The sequence below is a fragment of the Takifugu rubripes genome, chromosome 18, assembly GCF_901000725.2.
Source record: "Takifugu rubripes chromosome 18, fTakRub1.2, whole genome shotgun sequence".
Lineage (NCBI taxonomy): Eukaryota > Metazoa > Chordata > Actinopteri > Tetraodontiformes > Tetraodontidae > Takifugu > Takifugu rubripes.
The window spans coordinates 10216770-10237708 of record NC_042302.1 but is presented as its reverse complement, the minus strand read 5'-3'; the positions used below and the strand labels follow the sequence as shown (position 1 = coordinate 10237708).

At 55.0% G+C, this 20939-nt stretch overlaps 4 protein-coding genes and 2 long non-coding RNA genes across 8 annotated transcripts in view; 3 read left to right on the top strand and 3 right to left on the bottom strand.

The window, feature by feature from the left end:
- Positions 1-458: 458 nt before the first annotated feature.
- Positions 459-1148, bottom strand: cradd (CASP2 and RIPK1 domain containing adaptor with death domain; the record flags this gene model as incomplete). The annotated part of the gene is made up of 1 exon (XM_029825878.1): positions 459-1148. A coding segment is annotated over exon 1 (300 nt), but the record flags the coding sequence as incomplete, so codon positions are not given.
- A 2883-nt stretch (positions 1149-4031) lies between these two features.
- socs2 (suppressor of cytokine signaling 2) lies at positions 4032-5349 on the bottom strand. The gene is given in 5 exon segments (XM_029825542.1): positions 4032-4699; positions 4701-4727; positions 4729-4934; positions 4937-5095; positions 5190-5349. Coding segments are annotated over 5 exon segments (603 nt in total). The 5' UTR covers positions 5317-5349; the 3' UTR covers positions 4032-4615.
- A 1959-nt stretch (positions 5350-7308) lies between these two features.
- Positions 7309-8446, top strand: LOC105419103 (uncharacterized). 2 transcript variants are annotated; one of them, XR_966002.2, is made up of 4 exons: positions 7309-7432; positions 7728-7950; positions 8216-8268; positions 8382-8446. It is a non-coding gene; the product is annotated as an uncharacterized lncRNA (long non-coding RNA). The 2 variants fall into 2 exon arrangements; XR_003885709.1 differs by having other exon boundaries at positions 7309-7950.
- Positions 8447-8651: 205 nt separating this feature from the next.
- On the top strand, positions 8652-16994 carry ncaph2 (non-SMC condensin II complex, subunit H2). Of its 2 annotated transcripts, none has more exons than XM_029825512.1 (19): positions 8652-8883; positions 9515-9616; positions 9729-9790; positions 9860-9929; positions 10042-10098; positions 10185-10264; positions 10338-10486; positions 10755-10897; positions 10972-11046; positions 11130-11193; positions 11343-11444; positions 11517-11561; positions 11628-11698; positions 11775-11886; positions 11958-12032; positions 12111-12160; positions 14388-14489; positions 16391-16540; positions 16748-16994. In XM_029825512.1, the coding sequence occupies exons 1-19, from the start codon at positions 8776-8778 to the stop codon at positions 16874-16876; spliced, it is 1746 nt and encodes a 581-aa protein (XP_029681372.1). In that variant the 5' UTR covers positions 8652-8775; the 3' UTR covers positions 16877-16994. The 2 variants fall into 2 exon arrangements, with proteins under 2 accessions (XP_029681372.1, XP_029681371.1); XM_029825511.1 differs by having other exon boundaries at positions 11958-12044.
- A 1244-nt stretch (positions 16995-18238) lies between these two features.
- sco2 (synthesis of cytochrome C oxidase 2) lies at positions 18239-19948 on the bottom strand. Its single transcript, XM_029825538.1, has 2 exons — positions 19848-19948; positions 18239-19514 (listed from the first exon to the last, which is right to left on the bottom strand). The coding sequence occupies exon 2, from the start codon at positions 19511-19513 to the stop codon at positions 18731-18733; it is 783 nt and encodes a 260-aa protein (XP_029681398.1). The 5' UTR covers position 19514; positions 19848-19948; the 3' UTR covers positions 18239-18730.
- A 33-nt stretch (positions 19949-19981) lies between these two features.
- Positions 19982-20939, top strand: part of LOC115246605 (uncharacterized) — a 2307-nt gene continuing 1349 nt past the window's right edge. The window contains exon 1 of the long non-coding RNA XR_003885718.1: positions 19982-20046. This is a non-coding gene — a long non-coding RNA (uncharacterized lncRNA). The remainder of the gene's footprint in view (positions 20047-20939) is intronic.

The window sequence follows — 20939 nt, the reverse complement described above, 5'->3', positions numbered from 1 at the left end:
TTAGAGGGTTAGGGGGTTAGAGTGGGCTTCCTAATCAGGATAACCGGATCTTCATTGGCCCCATGACAACATCAACCAAAGGGAGGTCACGAGGTCCTGGACTGGTTGATCAGAACTGGAAGGTCCCCAGTGCCACCGCAGCTTGACTTTATTGACTGATGTGTCTGGACAGAACCTGCAGCTGGTCCTCCAGCTCAGTGGGAGCTGGCAGGTGATGGTTGAGCCTGAGACTTCAGCTGGAAGCCAGTGAGGAGGTCTAAGATGTGTGTTTGAACCCGTCACCTTCAACAAGCTTCATTAGCAGATTAAAGTCCTGGAACAGTAAAAGGGTTAGTAGGGTCAGGAAAGGTGAGTTAAACAGAACCCTAACCTGTTAGTGGGTGGACTGGCTGTACTGGGACCGGATACGTTCATGCTATGGGTTAGTGTGGTGCACCTGTGGACCATGTTCCCCTCACCTCTGGACTCCTGGCCCGCTCTCTCTCTTGCAGGTCCAGCAGCAGCTGGTCTCGGATCCATCGAAAGTCCTCCAGAGACTGGAGGAAGGCGTGGAAAGCCCGAGGTCCGCAGTTCGGCAGGATGTCCAACAGCTTGAGAGTTTTCTGTCGGCTGGTGGCCAGAGACTCGATCTCCTCCACCTGGGTCCGGGTCAGAACGTTCTCCTGGTACAGGAACGGGATGATGGTGTCGCTGACCAGAAGCTGCGCGGACAACTGCAGCCGGTGTTCCCGCAACAGAGCTCGATGTTCTGGCTCCATTTCAGCTCGGATCACATCGCTTTACGTCAAAATCAACGAGCCGCACGACATCTTGTGCTGCTGTGAAATGTGTCCGATGTGAAACACAAGAGCGGAACCATGTTTCCCGCGTTTAGAGTTTCAAGATTTTCTTTCATTTTGCGAAAAGAATCGGCGAATTTGATGGACGAAGTTGTTCCGAACTCCGTAACCTTTACTCTTGGTGCATCCCGTGGCTGTATTTCGAATAATATCAACGTTACGTTTTGACAGCGTCTGTCACGTGATTCGGTTATGGCCCCGCCCTCTTAGCTGCTCAGGCGGAACCTTATTTCTGACGTCACTGCGATCAGCTGTTGATCGATCGATCTTCCTTTTTTTGTCGCTTCGCAACATTTGGTTTTACTTTTTAAGAAGAAAAAATATTTTTGGGTAAAAATAAATGGAATTGATTGATGTCTGTATACCCTTTTTTAAAAGTATATTCTGGTGAATCAACTACCAGAATAACCAGAATGACCGGAATAACCAGAATAACCAGAATAACAAGAATGACCAGAATGACCAGAAATGACCAGAATGACCAGAATAACCAGAATAACAAGAATAACCAGAATAACAAGAATAACTAAAACAACCCGACTGACCAGAATAACTAGAGTAACCAGAATGACCAGAATAACCAGAATCACCAGAGTAACCAGAGTAACCAGAATGACCAGAATAACCAGAATAACCATCACCTGGGTGACTGAGAACCCTCACAGACATAAAACTACATTGGTTGATTTCTTGTCACATTTGATTTCAGAGGTTTTGATCAATATTTATTTTACAGATAGAAGAGATAGAATCGCTTCCGCGGTCAAAAACAAAGCATCCCTTTTCCAAAAGGTTTTATTTTTAATCTTAATCTCTGAGCAGTAACCCTGGAGCAGCGTTCCTGTCACCATCACGCCTCTCCGGGTTCTCCTTTATCGCCACCAACGAGAAAATGTCGACCTGTCAGCTAATTAATCCTGTTGATTTCATCTGTCCACTGAAAATGTTTCTTTGATCAATTTTCAAAAGGTTGTCAGAATCCTAATTTGTTTGACACACCAGTCAGATCAGCTGAAGAACCATATAAAAGTTTATTGATTTAGAAACAAGAATGTACCAGAAAGCACAATTAATAAATACTTTTGTCAAAATCCAACAGCCCAAGATGGAGAATCCCCCCAACAGCCTGAGGAACATCTGGAGGCAGAAACCAGGCCGGCTTGGTGTGTGGCTTCCTGCCCAGACAGGAAGTGCAACATCACACCACCGACAGGTGAACAGGTGAGAAGCACCAAGACACAAGCAATCGATGCAAGATGAGGACACGAGTCCAAAGTCCTCTTCTGTCTGAGCAAAGACTTTGATATGGACACATGACCTCGCTGCTCTTGGCCACGCCCTCTTTGGTCTGTCCACACACACAAAAGACTTATTGATTAATCCACCAGCTGATTTAGATTAATTCTTTTTTAAGGAAATTCAAGGTTTTTTCCCCAAACAGTGAGAACAACCGAAGAGGAACATTTAAAAATGTATTCTGTTGGTGACCGTGAGGGGACACGAGGAGGTCCTGCTGGTGACCGTGAGGGGACACGAGGAGGTCCTGCTGGCGACCGCGAGGGGACACGAGGAGGTCCTCCTGGCGACCGCGAGGGGACACGAGGAGGTCCTCCTGGTGACCGCGAGGGGACACGGGGAGGTCCTGCTGACGACCGCGAGGGGACACGAGGAGGTCCTGCTGGTGACCGCGAGGGGACACGAGGAGGTCCTCCTGACGACCGCGAGGGGACACGAGGAGGTCCTGCTGACGACCGCGAGGGGACACGGGGAGGTCCTGCTGACGACCGCGAGGGGACACGAGGAGGTCCTGCTGGCGACCGCGAGGGGACACGGGGAGGTCCTGCTGACGACCGCGAGGGGACACGAGGAGGTCCTCCTGGCGACCGCGAGGGGACAACGGGGAGGTCCTCCTGGCGACCGCGAGGGGACACGGGGAGGTCCTGCTGGTGACCGCGAGGGGACACGAGGAGGTCCTCCTGACGACCGCGAGGGGACACGGGGAGGTCCTCCTGGTGACCGCGAGGGGACACGAGGAGGTCCTGCTGACGACCGCGAGGGGACACGGGGAGGTCCTGCTGACGACCGCGAGGGGACACGAGGAGGTCCTGCTGGTGACCGCGAGGGGACACGGGGAGGTCCTGCTGACGACCGCGAGGGGACACGGGGAGGTCCTCCTGGTGACCGCGAGGGGACACGAGGAGGTCCTGCTGACGACCGCGAGGGGACACGGAGGAGGGTCCTGCTGACGACCGCGAGGGGACACGAGGAGGTCCTGCTGGTGACCGCGAGGGGACACGAGGAGGTCCTCCTGACGACCGCGAGGGGACACGAGGAGGTCCTGCTGACGACCGCGAGGGGACACGGGGAGGTCCTGCTGACGACCGCGAGGGGACACGAGGAGGTCCTGCTGGTGACCGCGAGGGGACACGAGGAGGTCCTCCTGGTGTCCGCGAGGGGACACGAGGAGGTCCTGCTGACGACCGCGAGGGGACACGGGGAGGTCCTGCTGACGACCGCGAGGGGACACGAGGAGGTCCTCCTGACGACCGCGAGGGGACACGAGGAGGTCCTCCTGGTGTCCGCGAGGGGCCACGAGGAGGTCCTGCTGGTGACCGCGAGGGGACACGAGGAGGTCCTGCTGGTGACCGCGAGGGGGACACGGGAGGTCCTGCTGACGACCAGGAGGGGACACGAGGAGGTCCTGCTGGTGACCGCGAGGGGACACGAGGAGGTCCTGCTGACGACCGCGAGGGGACACGGGGAGGTCCTGCTGACGACCGCGAGGGGACACGAGGAGGTCCTCCTGGTGACCGCGAGGGGACACGGGGAGGTCCTGCTGGTGACCGCGAGGGGACACGGGGAGGTCCTGCTGACGACCAGGAGGGGACACGAGGAGGTCCTGCTGGTGACCGCGAGGGGACACGGGGAGGTCCTGCTGACGACCAGGAGGGGACACGAGGAGGTCCTCCTGGTGACCGCGAGGGGACACGGGGAGGTCCTGCTGACGACCAGGAGGGGACACGAGGAGGTCCTCCTGGTGACCGCGAGGGGACACGGGGAGGTCCTGCTGGTGACCGCGAGGGGACACGGGGAGGTCCTGCTGACGACCAGGAGGGGACACGAGGAGGTCCTGCTGGTGACCGCGAGGGGACACGGGGAGGTCCTGCTGACGACCAGGAGGGGACACGAGGAGGTCCTCCTGGTGACCGCGAGGGGACACGGGGAGGTCCTGCTGGTGACCAGGAGGGGACATGAGGAGGTCCTGCTGGTGACCGTGAGGGGACACGGGGAGGTCCTGCTGGTGACCGTGAGATCACATTGCAAGTGTGATCAGTCTAGATTGGATTCCAGAATAGTCCCATATTCCACAGAATCACAGCAGTCCTGTTTGTCCTTCAGCGTGAGTGGACAACCGGGACGAACCGGGACGGTTGACAAACGTCCACTGCTCCAGAGCCTCCACACAGCTGCTGCCCCATCTGCCGCATCTCCACTTTGTTCCGCTGAAAGTCCCCCATTGAGAATCACCCTCGTCCCACCTAAAGTGTCCAGGATGTTTGGGTCAGGAGGAGGAGCACCGACAGGACTGAGCTCCACGACTGGGGACGGTCTGAAACATGACCACATCAGCTGGTCCATCAGGTCTCGCAGGAGCACGTTCTGAAGGAAGGACCGATGAAGGTCGTGTGACTGGGCTCAGTGGTTCTACGTTGTTCAGGTACAGAATCAGCAGCATCTCTGCTCGTGCACGCGTCCCGTACACGGCGGCCGCGGGCCTATACGTGGTAGGAGTATTCGGTCAGGTAGTCCTTCAGCCTGCCGGGCAGCGGCAGGTCCTGGGTCTGCTGCGTGGCTCTGTTTAATAGTGATTCGGCACAGGTGCTGCAAGCGTGGGGGTGGCGGTATACACAGGTGTGGTCAGCAGCAGCTGCACCGTGCCGTTGGGCGGGGGCGTTTTGGGATGGGGGCCGGAGGGCACCTTGTTGCTGCCGGTCCTGGACAGTTGGACATAGTGCTCCACCAGGTGGACCACGCTGTCAAACTGCTTTAACTTGGGCTTGACCAGCACCACAGAGTCCAGCTTGAACTTGCCGTGTTGTACTCGATCCTCAGGTTTGTGGGCCCTGCCGACGTCATGGCAGAGATGGTGAACAGGTAGTCCCTCTGGGAGCTGTCCCGCAGCAGGAACGCGCCCTCTGAGGTGTCCTGCAGAATCTCTTTGGCTTCGCTGGCTGTGAGGCTGCCCCAGTACCAACCTGAGGACAAAACACACGTCACGTTCTGTGGAATGAAGCTCCACCAAGGAGACGTTCAGAAAATCCGAACGAAGATGGCGTGCGTGAGACCCACCCGCCTTCCTCAGGTCTTTCATGGCCGAGGCGATGCTGCTCTCATCCGATTCCACGGCTCTGGAGGCGTCGCTGGCTCCTCTGTCACGCTCAGTCGTTTGGATGCTCTCAGAGGACTGACGGGTCATTGGACAGCGGAACCTTCAGCTGCCGGACATGAGAGCCGAAGGAGGGCGCTCCGAAGGAGGGCGCTCCGAAGGCGGGCGCTCCGAAGGCGGGCGCTCCGAAGGCGGGGCGCTCCGATGGAGGGCGCTCCGAAGGCGGGCGCTCCGAAGGCGGGCGCTCCGATGGAGGGCGCTCCGAAGGCGGGCGCTCCGATGGAGGGCGCTCCGAAGGAGGGCGCTCCGAAGGCGGGCGCTCCGAAGGCGGGCGCTCCGATGGAGGGCGCTCCGAAGGCGGGCGCTCCGATGGAGGGCGCTCCGATGGAGGGCGCTCCGAAGGCGGGCGCTCCGATGGAGGGCGCTCCGATGGAGGGCGCTCCGAAGGCGGGCGCTCCGAAGGCGGGCGCTCCGATGGCGGGCGCTCCGAAGGCGGGCGCTCCGAAGGCGGGCGCTCCGATGGAGGGCGCTCCGATGGAGGGCGCTCCGAAGGCGGGCGCTCCGATGGAGGGCGCTCCGAAGGCGGGCGCTCCGAAGGCGGGCGCTCCGATGGAGGGCGCTCCGATGGAGGGCGCTCCGCTCTGTTCTGCAATGTAAAAACCACAAGAAAGACAAAATCCAACATTGGTGAATATTCCCAATCACTCGGTCTCTTCCCATGGATGAGGGGAAGTCCAGTATCTCCGTGTCACGTTTATCCAGCACATTCCCAATAAATGTGACTGCTGGTTCCAGCACCGTGACTTTAGCGACCAGGCTGTGGAAACTGCTCCCTGTCCAGGTGGGATGGCCGCCTCTCCTCCCCCCATTTCCTCTCCTCCCCCCATTTCCTCTCCTCCCTCCCCATTTCCTCTCCTCCCTCTCCTCCCCCCATTTCCTCTCCTCCCTCCCCATTTCCTCTCCTCCCCCCATTTCCCCTCCTCCCTCCCCCATCCCCCCATTTCCTCTCCTCCCCATTTCCCCTCCTCCCTCCCCCATCCCACCCATTTCCTCTCCTCCCTCCATTTCCTCTCCTCCCCCATTCCCCCCCATTTCCTCTCCTCTCCCCATTTCCCTCCCCCACCCCCCCATTTCCTCTCCTCCCTCCCCATTTCCTCTCCTCCCTCTCCTCCCCCCATTTCCTCTCCTCCCCCATTTCCTCTCCTCCCTCCCCATCCACCCATTTCCTCTCCTCCCTCCCATCCCCCCCCATTTCCTCTCCTCCCTCCCCATTTCCTCTCCTCCCCCCATTTCCTCTCCTCCCTCCCCCATTTCCTCTCCTCCCCCCATTTCCTCTCCTCCCTCCCCATTTCCTCTCCTCCCTCTCCTCCCTCCATTTCCTCTCCTCCCTCCCCATTTCCTCTCCTCCCTCTCCTCCCCCCATTTCCTCTCCTCCCTCCCCATTTCCTCTCCTCTCCCCCCATTTCCTCTCCTCCCTCCCCCATTTCCTCTCCTCCCTCCCCCATTTCCTCTCCTCCCTCCATTTCCTCTCCTCCCCCCATTTCCCCTCCTCCCTCCCCCATTCCCCCCCCATTTCCTCTCATCCCCCCCCATTTCCTCTCCTCCCCCCCATTTCCCCTCCTCCCTCCCCCATTCCCCCCCCCCCCCCCCCATTTCCTCTCCTCCCTCCCCATTTCCTCTCCTCCCTCCCTCACTCTCCCCCCTTCATCCATCTGTCCATCAGCTGGAGGGTGAATTCATGAGCCCGGTCCGCTTTGTAGCGAGGACGCCGTTAGACCACCAAAACCAACTGTTTGTGGCTGCCGGAGCCAGACGGGGCCCAGCTGAGCCCGACTGGCCCGCCAGGTGGACTCACCTTCAGCTGTGCACCACGGAATCCTGCTGGAGAAGGTCGCTGTCTCAGCCAGCTAACCTCGACCTATCCGCAGGGGGTCCCGGGACGCAGCCGCCGCTCGGCCCGCACCGAGACCCAGCAGCGCGGATCTCCGCCGAGCCGACAGTCGGTCCCAGTTGGTCACTTGAGCGAGGGAGTCCCGAATACGGCGCTCTTTCCTTCTCTCACTGGGTCGGAACACATCGAGTAGAGCCGAACCGAGCCGACGGGCACCGAATTAGGGATAAACAGAAGCATAGCAGCTTTTCCAGGAACTTTCCAGGAAAGGGTCACGTGGCTTACAAGGACTGCTTTAAGGTGGACTGTGTTAAGGTGGACTCCCTCTCACACACGCACACACACGCCCTTCGGCATGTTTGTGTTTTGTCTTCTTGCGTGGATTATCTGCTCTGATGTGTTTCTGTCTTTAAATACCGATTTTAAAGTTTCAAGATCAGATGACAGTGATTATTATCTTTGATTCTTCTGACAACTCTTTATCAGATGGGCAATAAAAATAATAGGTTATATTTTACTGAAGTTTAATGTGTCACTTTAAATAAAACAAACGCACAGATTTTACTCAAATCAAAATATTCTAAAATACAACTTTGAATTTTCTATGGAGTTGGGTCGCCGGCCACAGGGGTCGCTGTGACCGTTTCCGGCTGCAGAAGAAGAAAAAGTAGACGAAGAAGAAGAACGTATCGACGAAGAAGAAATACTGCGCGGGCTGTTTGACTGTTTCCCGGCTGTTGCCCGACTGTTTCCCGGCTGTTGCCCGACTGTTTCCCGGCTGTTGCCCGACTGTTTCCCGGCTGTTGCCCGACTGTTGCCCGGCTGTTTGGTCGGTGAGTTCTGGTTATAATAATCGTGTCCAAGACTGAAAATAACGAAGAAAAACTGCGTTTGGGTTTTAACGTCTCGCTACGTTTGTCTTCAGCCCGATTAAACGCAACATTTTACAGATTGTATTTGTAATCAACGTCGATACTTTAGGTTTTTTCGGTAACAAAGTTTTGTTTAACTAATATTGGAAAGTAACGTTGATGTAAAAGTAGTAACCTTTTGCATCGGGTGCTCATTAAGATGAGATGTAAAGATGTTGTGTTGCAGATTCCAGAGTCGCGCTGTGGCGAAAACTTCAATAAAATACGAATCTACACCAAGTGAGTAACTTCCCGAGGGACATTCCAACAGATTTTCAAATTCAGGATTGATTCATCTCTGATTTCCTCCTTTTCACAAATGTATATAATAACCATATTGATGTGTTTTTCAGGCTTGGGCCTGGTCTCTCTGGTTCCCTGGTCTCCCTGGTCTCTCTGGTTCCCTGGTCTCTCTGGTTCCCTGGTCTCTCTGGTTCCCTGGTCTCTCTGGTTCCCTGGTCTCCCTGGTCTCTCTGGTCTCTCTGGTTCCCTGGTCTCCCTGGTCTCTCTGGTTCCCTGGTCTCCCTGGCCTCTCTGGTTCCCTGGTCTCTCTGGTTCCCTGGTCTCTCTGGTCTCTCTGGTTCCCTGGTCACCCTGGTCTCTCTGGTCTCCCTGGTCTCCCTGGCCTCTCTGGTTCCCTGGTCTCTCTGGTTCCCTGGTCTCCCTGGCCTCTCTGGTTCCCTGGTCTCTCTGGTCTCTCTGGTTCCCTGGTCACCCTGGTCTCTCTGGTCTCCCTGGTCTCTCTTCATGGAGTCCACAGAAAGCCGCTTTGCACATCTGTTGCAGCCAATCAGAGAGCTCACGAAAAACTGGGACATCGATGTGGCAGCAGCGTTAAATGACTATTTAGAAGAGGTAAGAGGTCTCACACTGCAGGGTGCATTACAGAGGGGGGCAGCACAGAGGCAATGGCCATTTCTCAGTTCGTCTCCTTCTCCGTACTCCTGTGGAAACATCAGTCATCACCAAAGAACAGTTCCCATTCAAGGTTCACATGCAACCTGCTAGGTTCACTCCAAGTATGCGTCACATGTGGATAGGGGCGGCTAGATTTCCCACAAGGTATTTCACTCACAGAAAAGTGTATACGTCAAAGTACAAACATCCAGATGTGAGCTCCAGAAGTTCAGACACGGAACACACGATATTAAAGGAGCTGCTCAACATCTGGTGTCAGTGATGCCAAATATCTGATGTCAAGACGGCAACGCTGTTATTTAGAGGGAAGCACCTGCGTCACAGAAACATCTGTTGCTCCAGTTTAGGCTTAAACGTCCTGATATCACTCACATCAGTCTCTAATACCCTTTGTAACACACACTTGAGTTATCGTCCTCTTTCTTTTTCTCAGATTAGTTTTCACCTTCCCGAGAAAAGCGATTGATTTTCTGTAGGTCAAAGAGACAAACCTGAACTGGGACATTCGTCCTCAGCAGCCTGACAGATGTTGAGAATGACCTAAACATTCACCTGTTCCTGTTTGCAGCTGGATGAGATGTGCATCACCTTTGATGGTGGCAAAACAGGGCTGAATTTTGCAGAAGCTGCTTTGCTGATTCAAGGTTCTACCAGCATTTACAGCAAAAAGGTGACGTGTGTGTGGGGGGGGGGGGGGTGAGGACACATGTTATCAGCATGACAGGAAGTGGAAGTGATGTCAGACTCGTTCTGCTTTTTTTAACTGCGTGTTCCTGTTTCAGGTGGAGCTCCTCCACAGTCTGGTTTACCAAACCCTGGAGTACATCAGTGAGAAGAACAGGAAGTATGCTGCCTCCCAATCAGCTTTATATCCCTCAGCTTCCCCCGTTGAAACCTCTTTGATTTCTCACAGACGCAACAAACAGACGGCCGAGGCTCAGCAGGGGGACACAGACGGAGCACACAGTGACCACGATGAGCATGTAAGAAATGCAGTGATATGATTGTAGCAGTGTTCAAGCGCCTGTGCTGATGCTGTAGCTGGCCATGGAGGAATCATGGGTAATGTAGCGAGCACCTGTCCTTCTCTCTCAGTTCACACAGTTGGACCTGGACACGGCTGAGGACTCACACAAGAATCACTCCACAACAGTCAGTTTCCGCTGTCTCACCTGTGTATCACCTGTGTAACACGGTCCAACGTTGCCTCACCCGTGTATCACCTGTGTCCTCCTCAGACTGCTCTGGTGGTTCCCCTCCCTCCGGAGTCTCTTCTTCCTCCTGAGAGCAGAGAGAAACTCAAACTTCCTCTGATCAGGTGAGTCTGGGCAGAACCTCCAGGGACGCTCTGCTGAGGTCATCATCGCTGATCCTGTTGTTGTGTCCGTCAGTCTGAAGGGTGAGACGCTGTGCAGTGTGAAGGACTTCAGGATCAACCTCTTCATTCCAGGAGCTGAAGATATGATTGTGCTGCTGCTGGGATCAGCAGCCTCCACCCACCTGTTGGACAAATGTCCTGCAGAGTCTCTGCAGCAACAAGGTGACGACCTGCTGCCACACGGGCCACACGGGTCACACGGGCCACACGGGCCACACGGGTGCGACTGTTCCTGAAGCTACATGCTGCTGCTAACAGACAAAAAGCTAGATTCTGCCTGTTTGGACATGAGACGTTCTGACCAGTTTTATTGCTACACATTGTTTTCATCTGCCCAAAGCAGCTGTTTGATTGGAAGTAGATGAAACTCTAACACAGGTGTAAAGCAACTTAGACGCCACTGTCTCTCGTCTGGATTATGTGGCTCCAGATGATATGGAGGGGGCAGAAAACGGCTGTGGCGTTTCCCAAGATTTCCATCCTTTGGACATCAACATGGAGGAGGAAGCACATGAGCAGGGGGTGGAGCCTGTATTCAGACAGCAGGAGGCGGAGCTTGTACACAGACAGCAGGTGAGTCGACCCGGCTCCATTTTCAGGCGTACAGTGTTGTTGATCTTACTGGGCCTGGCATTCCTATCTGTCAGGCTTCAACGGGAAGAATGACGGCAGAGAGACGGAGGCGACCTGACGCGGGCAGGGCAGAGGAGGCCCCACCCACTGTATGTCAACACCTGTGTGTGACTGCATTCATGTCAGCACATCAATGCAATTCATCAACATTCTGAGAGCTTTGATCTTTCAGGTGAATGTGTGGGAAGTCCATGAGCCTTACTCCGTCATTGGAAGGGATAAACCCTGTAAATCAGGTGAATCACTCTCCCCGCTAAACCACAGAATTAGCAGGGGAAACTACAGCAACAGCACAATCGTCAGTCAGACGCCCACCAGGGCGTGCTACAGGTGTGTCAGACTATTGCGCGTATGTGAATGACACAGGTGTTTTTGGGCTCATCAGGAAAATGTTTCCGGGTTCCTGACGGTCTGGATGGAGGTGGGAAAAGGAAGAGGAAGCAGGGCTCTTGCCTGGAGGACTTCAGGAGCTGGTTCACAGGAAGCTGTGAGAACCTCTGAGCAGTGATGACGTCACGAGCATGTTGTGGTGGAGTAATGCTCATTTCTTTGGTTGCAGTTAACCCCCCCGAGCAGAAGTTAAAAAATGGACCCGTGTTTACAGGTGACCACAAACTGAACTGAACAGAACCATGATCTGGCTGTCGCTGAGCTGGCTCCTCTTTTTCAGACCTGAACTTCATTTATCTGAACTCGGTCAAAGACAAATTGAAGACTCAGAGGAGGATCTACAGGAAGGCGGTACTCTCACTTCCTGTCGCATCTGTTGGACGTGTCACGTGGGTGTGGTCTCTGATGCGTTTCCTGACCACCTCAGGGTTTGGTGGTGTCAGAGGAGGAACTGAGGAGGACCCTTCTGCAGCCAGAGGAGGCGGGGCTACATCCGCAGGGGGCGGGGCTTGATGGCTTTCACCATGCTGATCTCCTTGGTAACGCATCAGTTCTCTAGCTTGCAACCATTTGACCGAGCGAGTGATCATGTTTGCAACATCTTTCAAAGGTGGAGAAGACCTGTCTGACAACGAACACGAAGCGTTTCCTGACGACGCTCCCGCTGAGGTCGTCAGAGGACCAGGTGACCCAACAGGTGATGGATGATGCCGGCGTGATGCAAAACAGGAAGTGAGTTTCACTTCCTGTTTGATGTTTTCAGGAAATGCAGACGATGAGGTCAGTTATGAAGATCTGGTGAGGCTGCGTGTGGTGAGTAAACGCATCTGTCAGGGGGGGTGCTGGAGCCTGTCCTAGGGTGAGGGGGGGTGCTGGAGCCTGTCCTAGGGTGAGGGGGGGTGCTGGAGCCTGTCCTAGGGTGAGGGGGGGGTGCTGGAGCCTGTCCTAGGGTGAGGGGGGGGTGCTGGAGCCTGTCCTAGGGTGAGGGGGGGGGTGCTGGAGCCTGTCCCAGGGTGAGGGGGGGGGGTGCTGGAGCCTGTCCCAGCTGCTGGAGCCTGTCCCAGCTGCTGGAGCCTGTCCCAGCTGCTGGCTCATCCCAGGACGCTGTGTGAGCATTAGGGGGAGGCATACCCAGGTACCTCAGCCTGCCCTGGAGCTGGTGCAGTCTTGGACTATCTGGACGAACTGAAACTGCTTTTAAATGTTGGAAAATCCAAAATCTTGCTTTTCCTAAGCAGCCTGTTGTCCGAGCATGCCCCCCAATCAAAGAGGCGGGTTGTAATCCGTTTGTCCTTCAGAAGGACGGAGACCTGCTGGCGTCCAGTCTGACTGGTGGTGATGCTGTAGATGTCCCCCGTGTGTCACACCTGTACTCACAATCCTTAAGTGTGAAGAAGGGCCACTGGAGGATCCCACCTGGAGGCTCTCCTGGGCTTCTTCCTGCACCTCTCTTCAGAGAACTCAAGGACATTTGGCCCCAGTCTGGCTCCTGAGGCCGGACTTCCTGGATTTCTCTCCAGTCTCAACTGGAATCTTATTTCTCTAGAATTGATCAGTTCTTGTTTTTGAGCTGCTTTTCTTTGCTACCAACGAGAGCGAGTCTGGGACACGAGTCCGTCCTTTTCTTAAGATTTAGATTAAGATTAAGATGTACTTTATTCATCCCCGTGGGGAAATTGAATAGTAGTAGCACCCTATTCAAAGTATAGAAACAGAATAAATAAATACAGATAAGATTAGAACGTTATAAGCATCCCCTCAACACCATGACTGCACCTAGAATTTCTAGGTGCAGTCATGGTGTTGAGGGGATCCGGTTTGGTGACCTCAGGATCGGGTCGCTGCTCTTTGCAGATGATGTGGTCCTGTTGGCTTCATCGGCCCGTGACCTCCAACTATCACTGGATCGGTTCTCCGCCGCATGTGAAGCGGCTGGGATGAGAATCAGCACCTCCAAATCCGAGGCCATGGTTCTCGACCGGAAAAAGGTGGAGTGCCTTCTCTGGGTCAAGGAGGAGATCCTGCCCCAGGTGGAGGAGTTTAAGTACCTCGGGGTCTTGTTCACGAGTGAGGGAAGAATGGAGCGGGAGATCGACAGGCGGATCGGTGCGGCGTCCACAGTAATGCGGACTCTGCACCGGTCCGTTGTGGTGAAGAGAGAGCTGAGCCGAAAGGCGAAGCTCTCGATTTACCGGTCGATCTTCGTTCCTACCCTCACCTATGGTCATGAGCTTTGGGTAATGACCGAAAGAACAAGATCACGGGTACAAGCGGCTGAAATGAGCTTCCTCCGTAGGGTGGCTGGGCTCTCCCTTAGAGATAGGGGGAGAAGCTCTGCCATCCGGGAGGAGCCCGGAGTAGAGTCGCTGCTCCTCCGCGTTGAGAGGAGCCAGATGGGGTGGCTTGGGCATCTAGTCAGGATGCCCCCTGGGCCCCTCCCTGGTGAGGTGTTAGGGCATGTCCCTCCAGTAGGAGACCCCCGGGGAGACCCAGGACACGTTGGAGAGACTATGTCTCTCGACTGGCCTGGGAACGCCTGGGGATCCCTCCGGATGAGCTGGAGGAGGTAGCTGGGGAGAGGGAAGTCTGGGCTTCTCTCCTTAGGCTGCTGCCCCCGCGACCCGACCCCGGATAAGCGGTAGAGGATGGATGGATGGACGTTATAAGCATATATACAGCATATATTATAAGCATATATATATAATATATACATCATATAATATTTACATATTATAAGCATATATACATAAATATAGAATATTTCTTCTTTGTTTCATTGATGTTCTGAGGCCTTCTGTTTCCTGGTGCCTCCCAAAAACACTTTACTTTTCCAGAGGTGAAAAATGGACCATAACAACCACTGAATAAACACAAATGTTAATGTTAGCTTGTTCTGCTCTGCCCCGTGTAGCCCAGGTCAGACTCCAGCTCCAAACCAGCCCTGGAACCTCTCTGGGGGTGCCTGTGGTCTGGATCAGGGTTTTTATCTGGTTCAATAGGAATGTAACGTGGTCTGGTAAACCTTGTGTGATGCGTTCAGGAACAGCTATTGGTGAGCAGTCAGGGATTCACCCAGGAGACGGCTCTGTCTCAGAGGGTTAGAGACTGGGAGGACGCCATCCAGCCGGAGCTGCTTCGCCTGGTAAAACAACAGCCTCGACGTCCCTGTCTGTCTCCCTCACTTCCTGTCTGTCTCCCTCTCACTTCCTGTCTGTCTCCCTCTCACTTCCTGTCTGTCTCCCTCTCACTTCCTCCTCTGTCTCCCTCTCACTTCCTCCTGTCTCCCTCTCACTTCCTCCTCTGTCTCCCTCTCACTTCCTGTCCGTCTCCCTCACTTCCTGTCTGTCTCTCCCTCACTTCTTGTCTGTCTCCCTCTCACTTCCTCCTCTGTCTCCCTCTCACTTCCTCCTCTGTCTCCCTCTCACTTCCTCCTCTGTCTCCCTCTCACTTCCTGTCTGTCTCCCTCTCACTTCCTGTCTGTCTCCCTCTCACTTCCTGTCTGTCTCCCCTCTCACTTCCTGTCTGTCTCCCTCTCACTTCCTGTCTGTCTCCCTCTCACTTCCTCCTCTGTCTCCCTCTCACTTCCTCCTCTGTCTCCCTCTCACTTCCTCCTCTGTCTCCCTCTCACTTCCTCCTCTGTCTCCCTCTCACTTCCTGTCCGTCTCCCTCACTTCCTGTCTGTCTCTCCCTCACTTCTTGTCTGTCTCCCTCTCACTTCCTCCTCTGTCTCCCTCTCACTTCCTCCTCTGTCTCCCTCTCACTTCCTCCTCTGTCTCCCTCTCACTTCCTCCTCTGTCTCCCTCTCACTTCCTCCTCTGTCTCCCTCTCACTTCCTGTCTCCCTCTCACTTCCTGTCTGGCTCCCTCTCACTTCCTCCTCTGTCTCCCTCTCACTTCCTCCTCTGTCTCCCTCTCACTTCCTCCTGTCTCCCTCTCACTTCCTCCTCTGTCTCCCTCTCACTTCCTCCTGTCTCCCTCTCACTTCCTCCTCTGTCTCCCTCTCACTTCCTGTCTGTCTCCCTCACTTCTTGTCTGTCTCCCTCTCACTTCCTCCTCTGGCTCCCTCTCACTTCCTGTCTGGCTCCCTCTCACTTCCTGTCTGGCTCCCTCTCACTTCCTCCTGTCTCCCTCTCACTTCCTGTCTGGCTCCCTCTCACTTCCTGTCTGTCTCCCTCTCACTTCCTGTCTGGCTCCCTCTCACTTCCTGTCTGTCTCCCTCTCACTTCCTCCTCTGGCTCCCTCTCACTTCCCTCCTCTGGCTCCCTCTCACTTCCTGTCTGGCTCCCTCTCACTTCCTGTCTGTCTCCCTCTCACTTCCTGTCTGTCTCCCTCTCACTTCCTGTCTGTCTCCCTCTCACTTCCTGTCTGGCTCCCTCTCACTTCCTGTCTGGCTCCCTCTCACTTCCTGTCTGGCTCCCTCTCACTTCCTGTCTGTCTCCCTCTCACTTCCTGTCTGGCTCCCTCTCACTTCCTGTCTGGCTCCCTCTCCTTCTGGCTCCCTCTCACTTCCTCCTCTGTCTCCCTCTCACTTCCTCCTCTGTCTCCCTCTCACTTCCTCCTCTGGCTCCCTCTCACTTCCTCCTCTGGCTCCCTCTCACTTCCTCTCTGGCTCCCTCTCACTTCCTGTCTGGCTCCTCTCACTTCCTGTCTGGCTCCCTCTCACTTCCTGTCTGGCTCCCTCTCACTTCCTTCTGGCTCCCTCTCACTTCCTGTCTGTCTCCCCTCCACTTCCTGTCTGGCTCCCTCTCACTTCCTCCTCTGGCTCCCTCTCACTTCCTCCTCTGGCTCCCTCTCACTTCCTCCTCTGGCTCCCTCTCACTTCCTGTCTGGCTCCCTCTCACTTCCTGTCTGGCTCCCTCTCACTTCCTGTCTGGCTCCCTCTCACTTCCTGTCTGTCTCCCTCTCACTTCCTCCTCTGTCTCCCTCTCACTTCCTCCTCTGGCTCCCTCTCACTTCCTCCTCTGGCTCCCTCTCACTTCCTCCTCTGGCTCCCTCTCACTTCTTGTCTGTCTCCCTCTCACTTCCTGTCTGGCCTGTCCTGCAGGAGGCTCGTCCAGCCTTTGACATCCATGACTACAGCGACAGGGTGGTGGCAGCCCTGGGCAGTGTTGCTCGCCGCAGGTCTTTTGCCTCCATCGTCGCTGGTTTGGACAACGTTGAGGTCTGCAAATACCTGCTGGCTTCACTGCAGCTGGTGAGTCCAACGGACCCACCAGAACCAACTTAAAGGTTCACCAGAGCAGTGGCAGCACACTCAAGGATAGCCCGGTCCATAGACCCCAATACTTCCATTTTATTGGGTAGTTTTATTAGTTTCACTTCTCAGGGTCACTGTAGGTCACAGGTGTGTGTGTGTGTGTCTCTGTGTGTGTGTCTCTGTATATGTGTGTGTGTGTGTCAGGCCAACGACCACACCGTGGCGGTGGACCAGGCGGGGGGTCTGGACAGCAGCGTTGACACGATGGGCCTGACTCTGCTCAGCACCGTTCGAGCGACGGACAGATTCAAGACTCTGACGACATCCACCTGAGACACAGGTGTCTGTCCTGCTCTCACCTGAACTTTCCAGGTCCCTGAATGCATCATGGTCAGAGAATGAAGCTTCTTCTGTTCTTTCCTGGTATTTGTAATAAACTGATGTCTCGGTACCACTGGCTCAGGGATGCTCTTACTGGCTGGGTATGACATCATAGCAGCCACCCACCGTCCACCACTTCTCCCTGGGATGGGAGTGGGCGTGTATCACCCTGTGGGAGGGGGGAGTAGCATATATCACCTGTGGGGGGGGGGGAGTAGCATATACCACCTGTGGGAGGGGGGAGTAGCATATATCACCTGTGGGAGGGGGGAGTAGCATATACCACCTGTGGGAGGGGGGAGTAGCATATATCACCTGTGGGAGGGGGGAGTAGCATATATCACCTGTGGGAGGGGGGAGTAGCATATATCACCTGTGGGAGGGCGGAGTAGCATATATCACCTGTGGGAGGGCGGAGTAGCATATACCACCTGTGGGAGGGGGGGAGTAGCATATACCACCTGTGGGAGGGCGGAGTAGCATATACCACCTGTGGGAGGGGGGAGTAGCATATATCACCTGTGGGAGGGCGGAGTAGCATATATCACCTGTGGGAGGGCGGAGTAGCATATATCACCTGTGGGAGGGCGGAGTAGCATATACCACCTGTGGGAGGGGGGAGTAGCATATATCACCTGTGGGAGGGGGGAGTAGCATATACCACCTGTGGGAGGGGGGAGTAGCACTATATCACCTGTGGGAGGGGCGGAGTAGCATATACCACCTGTGGGAGGGCGGAGTAGCCTATATACCAACCTGTGGGAGGGCGGAGGTAGCATATACCACCTGTGGGAGGGCGGAGTAGCATATATCACCTGTGGGAGGGGGGAGTAGCATATACCACCTGTGGGAGGGCGGAGTAGCGTATACCACCTGTGGGAGGGGGGAGTAGCGTATATCACCTGTGGGAGGGGGGAGTAGCGTATATCACCTGTGGGAGGGGGGAGTAGCGTATACCACCTGTGGGAGGGGGGAGTAGCGTATATCACCTGTGGGAGGGGGGGAGTAGCGTATATCCCTGTGGGAGGGCGGAGTAGGCATATATCACCTGTGGGAGGGCGGAGTAGCAATATAATTACCACCTGTGGGGAGGGGGAGTAGCATATACCACCTGTGGGAGGGCGGAGTAGCATATATCACCTGTGGGAGGGGGGAGTAGCATATACCACCTGTGGGAGGGGGGAGTAGCATATATCACCTGTGGGAGGGCGGAGTAGCATATATCACCTGTGGGAGGGCGGAGTAGCATATACCACCTGTGGGAGGGGGGGAACAACCTTCCTGCAGTGTCCACACACTCAAGGATCACCTGTGTTTGGGGAAACGGTTTTATTTATTCATTTTACAGCTGAAGCGTTCCAGTGGATCAACGAGGGTCTGGGTTCTGTTCAGTCCACAACGCGGCTCCTCTGGGTTCTGTTCAGTCCACAACGCGGCTCCTCTGGGTTCTGTTCAGTGCACAACGCGGCTCCTCTGGGTTCTGTTCAGTCCACAACGCGGCTCCTCTGGGTTCTGTTCAGTCCACAACGCGGCTCCTCTGGGTTCTGTTCAGTCCACAACGCGGCTCCTCTGGGTTCTGTTCAGTGCACAACGCGGCTCCTCTGGGTTCTGTTCAGTCCACAACGCGGCTCCTCTGGGTTCTGTTCAGTCCACAACGCGGCTCCTCTGGGTTCTGTTCAGTCCACAACGCGGCTCCAGCAGCAACAACCATCTCAACACCACCTGCTGCTGGTGCCGCTGGGCCCCCGGTGGGCCGGCCACACTGAACAGGAAGTGGTGATGTTCTCCTGGTTCTCCTCACTTCCATCAGAGTTTGGCATAGTTTTGGAGGTGGTTCCGGACGCTCTGAGTGATCTGGTCCTGGTTCTTCATCCTGTTGTAATAATCCAGAAACAATCCGTCAGGACTGATCAGGTAGATCAGGATGCTGTGGTCTACGATGTAGTCTCCATCCTCGTCTTTGGGTCCAGCGCTGGCGTACACGCGGTAGTCACGGCCGGCCCGTTTGACCTCCTCTGAGGTTCCCGTCAGTCCGATCAGGCGAGGATGGAAGTCTTTGACGTATCTGGCCAGTGCTGGGACGTCGTCCCGTTCTGGGTCGACCGTGATGAACAGGGGTTGCACAGGGGGGAGCGAAGCGTCCCGGTCCAGAGCCGCCACCACAGCACTCAGCTTGTCCAGCTCATCGGGACAAATGTCCGGACAGTGTGTGAAGCCGAAGTACAGCAGCACCCACCCACCCAGGAAGTCCTCCTTGGTCCTGCGCTGCCCCTGGTGGTCCACAAGGCTGAAGTCCCCCTGGCCCAGAGCCACCCTCTTCAGCTGACTCACACGCTTCCGTTGCAGCTCCTGCTGCTTCTCCGAGTCCACCCACCACCAACAGGCGAAGAGCCCGGCGCCCACCAGCGCCGTGACCCCCATCCTGGTCCGGAGCTTCACCGGAGAGCCCACAGACGCCATCTGACGACCACAGCCGAGGTGAGGAAGACTTGGAGGCCGAAGAAGTCCCGCCTGCTGCCTCCCTGACAACAGACCGAGGGTTCTTCCTCCACGATGCAAATCACCCACAATGCACCTCGCTGTCAACATCCTTCAACGTAACAGGTGCAAAACACAATTTCTGTGAACATGGAAAAGTCAACTGGCGCCGAATATACTATATAATAATATACTATATAGTAATATACATAATAATATACTATATAGTAATATACAGTCTAAAATGAAAGGCCGTCCGATACATCGCTAATCTGACATCTTTTAAGCAGCGACCACTTGGCTTCAGTACCTGCTAACAGTTAGCTGGGTTAGCTTTAACTAGACGAACCAACATTAGCCGCGTTGTTGGAGGCTGTAAAGCTACTAATAACTGCTACTAATAACGGATTCCCAAGCGCGATCACCTAAATGTGAACAAACTCACCTACAGCCTTCCCGATCACCTGTTTTCCCCTTTATGACCGCTGATCATACAGGAAACGAAAAGTTACTGAACACCGACGTCACTTCCGCCAAGAGATGGGGTTGGGTTTTTTTTTTTTTTTTTTAAAGCTGTCGCTCGTGTTGGTGATCGTCTGTGACGTCACTCCCTCTGAGGAGGTCTGCATCAGCTGCAATATCAGGTATTGATGATTGATTGATCAGCTGTTAGAGGAGGTGGATCAGAGGAACATCAGCCACAGCAAAGGGGTTTTTGGTCCAGTTGCTTTCTAAGATTTATTCTTTATTTGGTCAAGAGAAGAAGCCTGACATGGCTGATATTCAGCAGCATTTTTAATAATTATTATTTTTGCCTCTATTAAGCAAGTAACTGTGTCCAAAGGACCCTCAAGAAGAGGGAGGGGTTAGAGTCACTGTGGGAGGGGTTAGAGTCACCATAGAGGGAGGGGTTAGAGTCACTGTGGGAGGGGTTAGAGTCACTGTGGGAGGGGTTAGAGTCACCATAGAGGGAGGGGTTAGAGTTACTGTGGGAGGGGTTAGAGTCACCATCAAGGGAGGGGTTAGAGTCACTGTGGGAGGGGTTAGAGTCACCATAGAGGGAGGGGTTAGAGTCACTGTGGGAGGGGTTAGAGTCACCATAGAGGGAGGGGTTAGAGTTACTGTGGGAGGGGTTAGAGTCGCCATGGAGGGAGGGGTTACAGTCACCATAGAGGGAGGGGTTAGAGTCACTGTGGGAGGGGTTAGAGTCACCATTGCAGGTTGGTGTCACTGTGGGAGGGGTTAGAGTCACTATGGGAGGGGTTAGAGTCACCATTGCAGGTTGGTGTCACTGTGGGAGGGGTTAGAGTCACTGTGGGAGGGGTTAGAGTCACCATAGTGGGAGGGGTTAGAGTCACCATGGCAGGTTGGTGTCACTGTGGGAGGGGTTAGAGTCACTGTGGGAGGGGTTAGAGTCACTACGGGAGGGGTTAGAGTCACTGTGGGAGGGGTTTGAGTCACCATCGAGGGAGGGGTTAGAGTCACTGTGGGAGGGGTTAGAGTCACCATGGAGGGAGGGGTTAGAGTCACCATGGCA

Bases quoted from the DNA above. Each gene is read 5' to 3' on its own strand.
- ncaph2 (XM_029825511.1), top strand. From the start codon at position 8,776: ATGGAGTCCACAGAAAGCCGCTTTGCACATCTGTTGCAGCCAATCAGA. The intron at 11,194-11,342 runs GTGAATCACTCT...TGGGCTCATCAG, and splicing joins GGATAAACCCTGTAAATCAG to GAAAATGTTTCCGGGTTCCT. The intron at 11,887-11,957 runs GTAACGCATCAG...CATCTTTCAAAG, and splicing joins TCACCATGCTGATCTCCTTG to GTGGAGAAGACCTGTCTGAC.
- sco2 (XM_029825538.1), bottom strand. From the start codon at position 19,513: ATGTTGACAGCGAGGTGCATTGTGGGTGATTTGCATCGTGGAGGAAGA.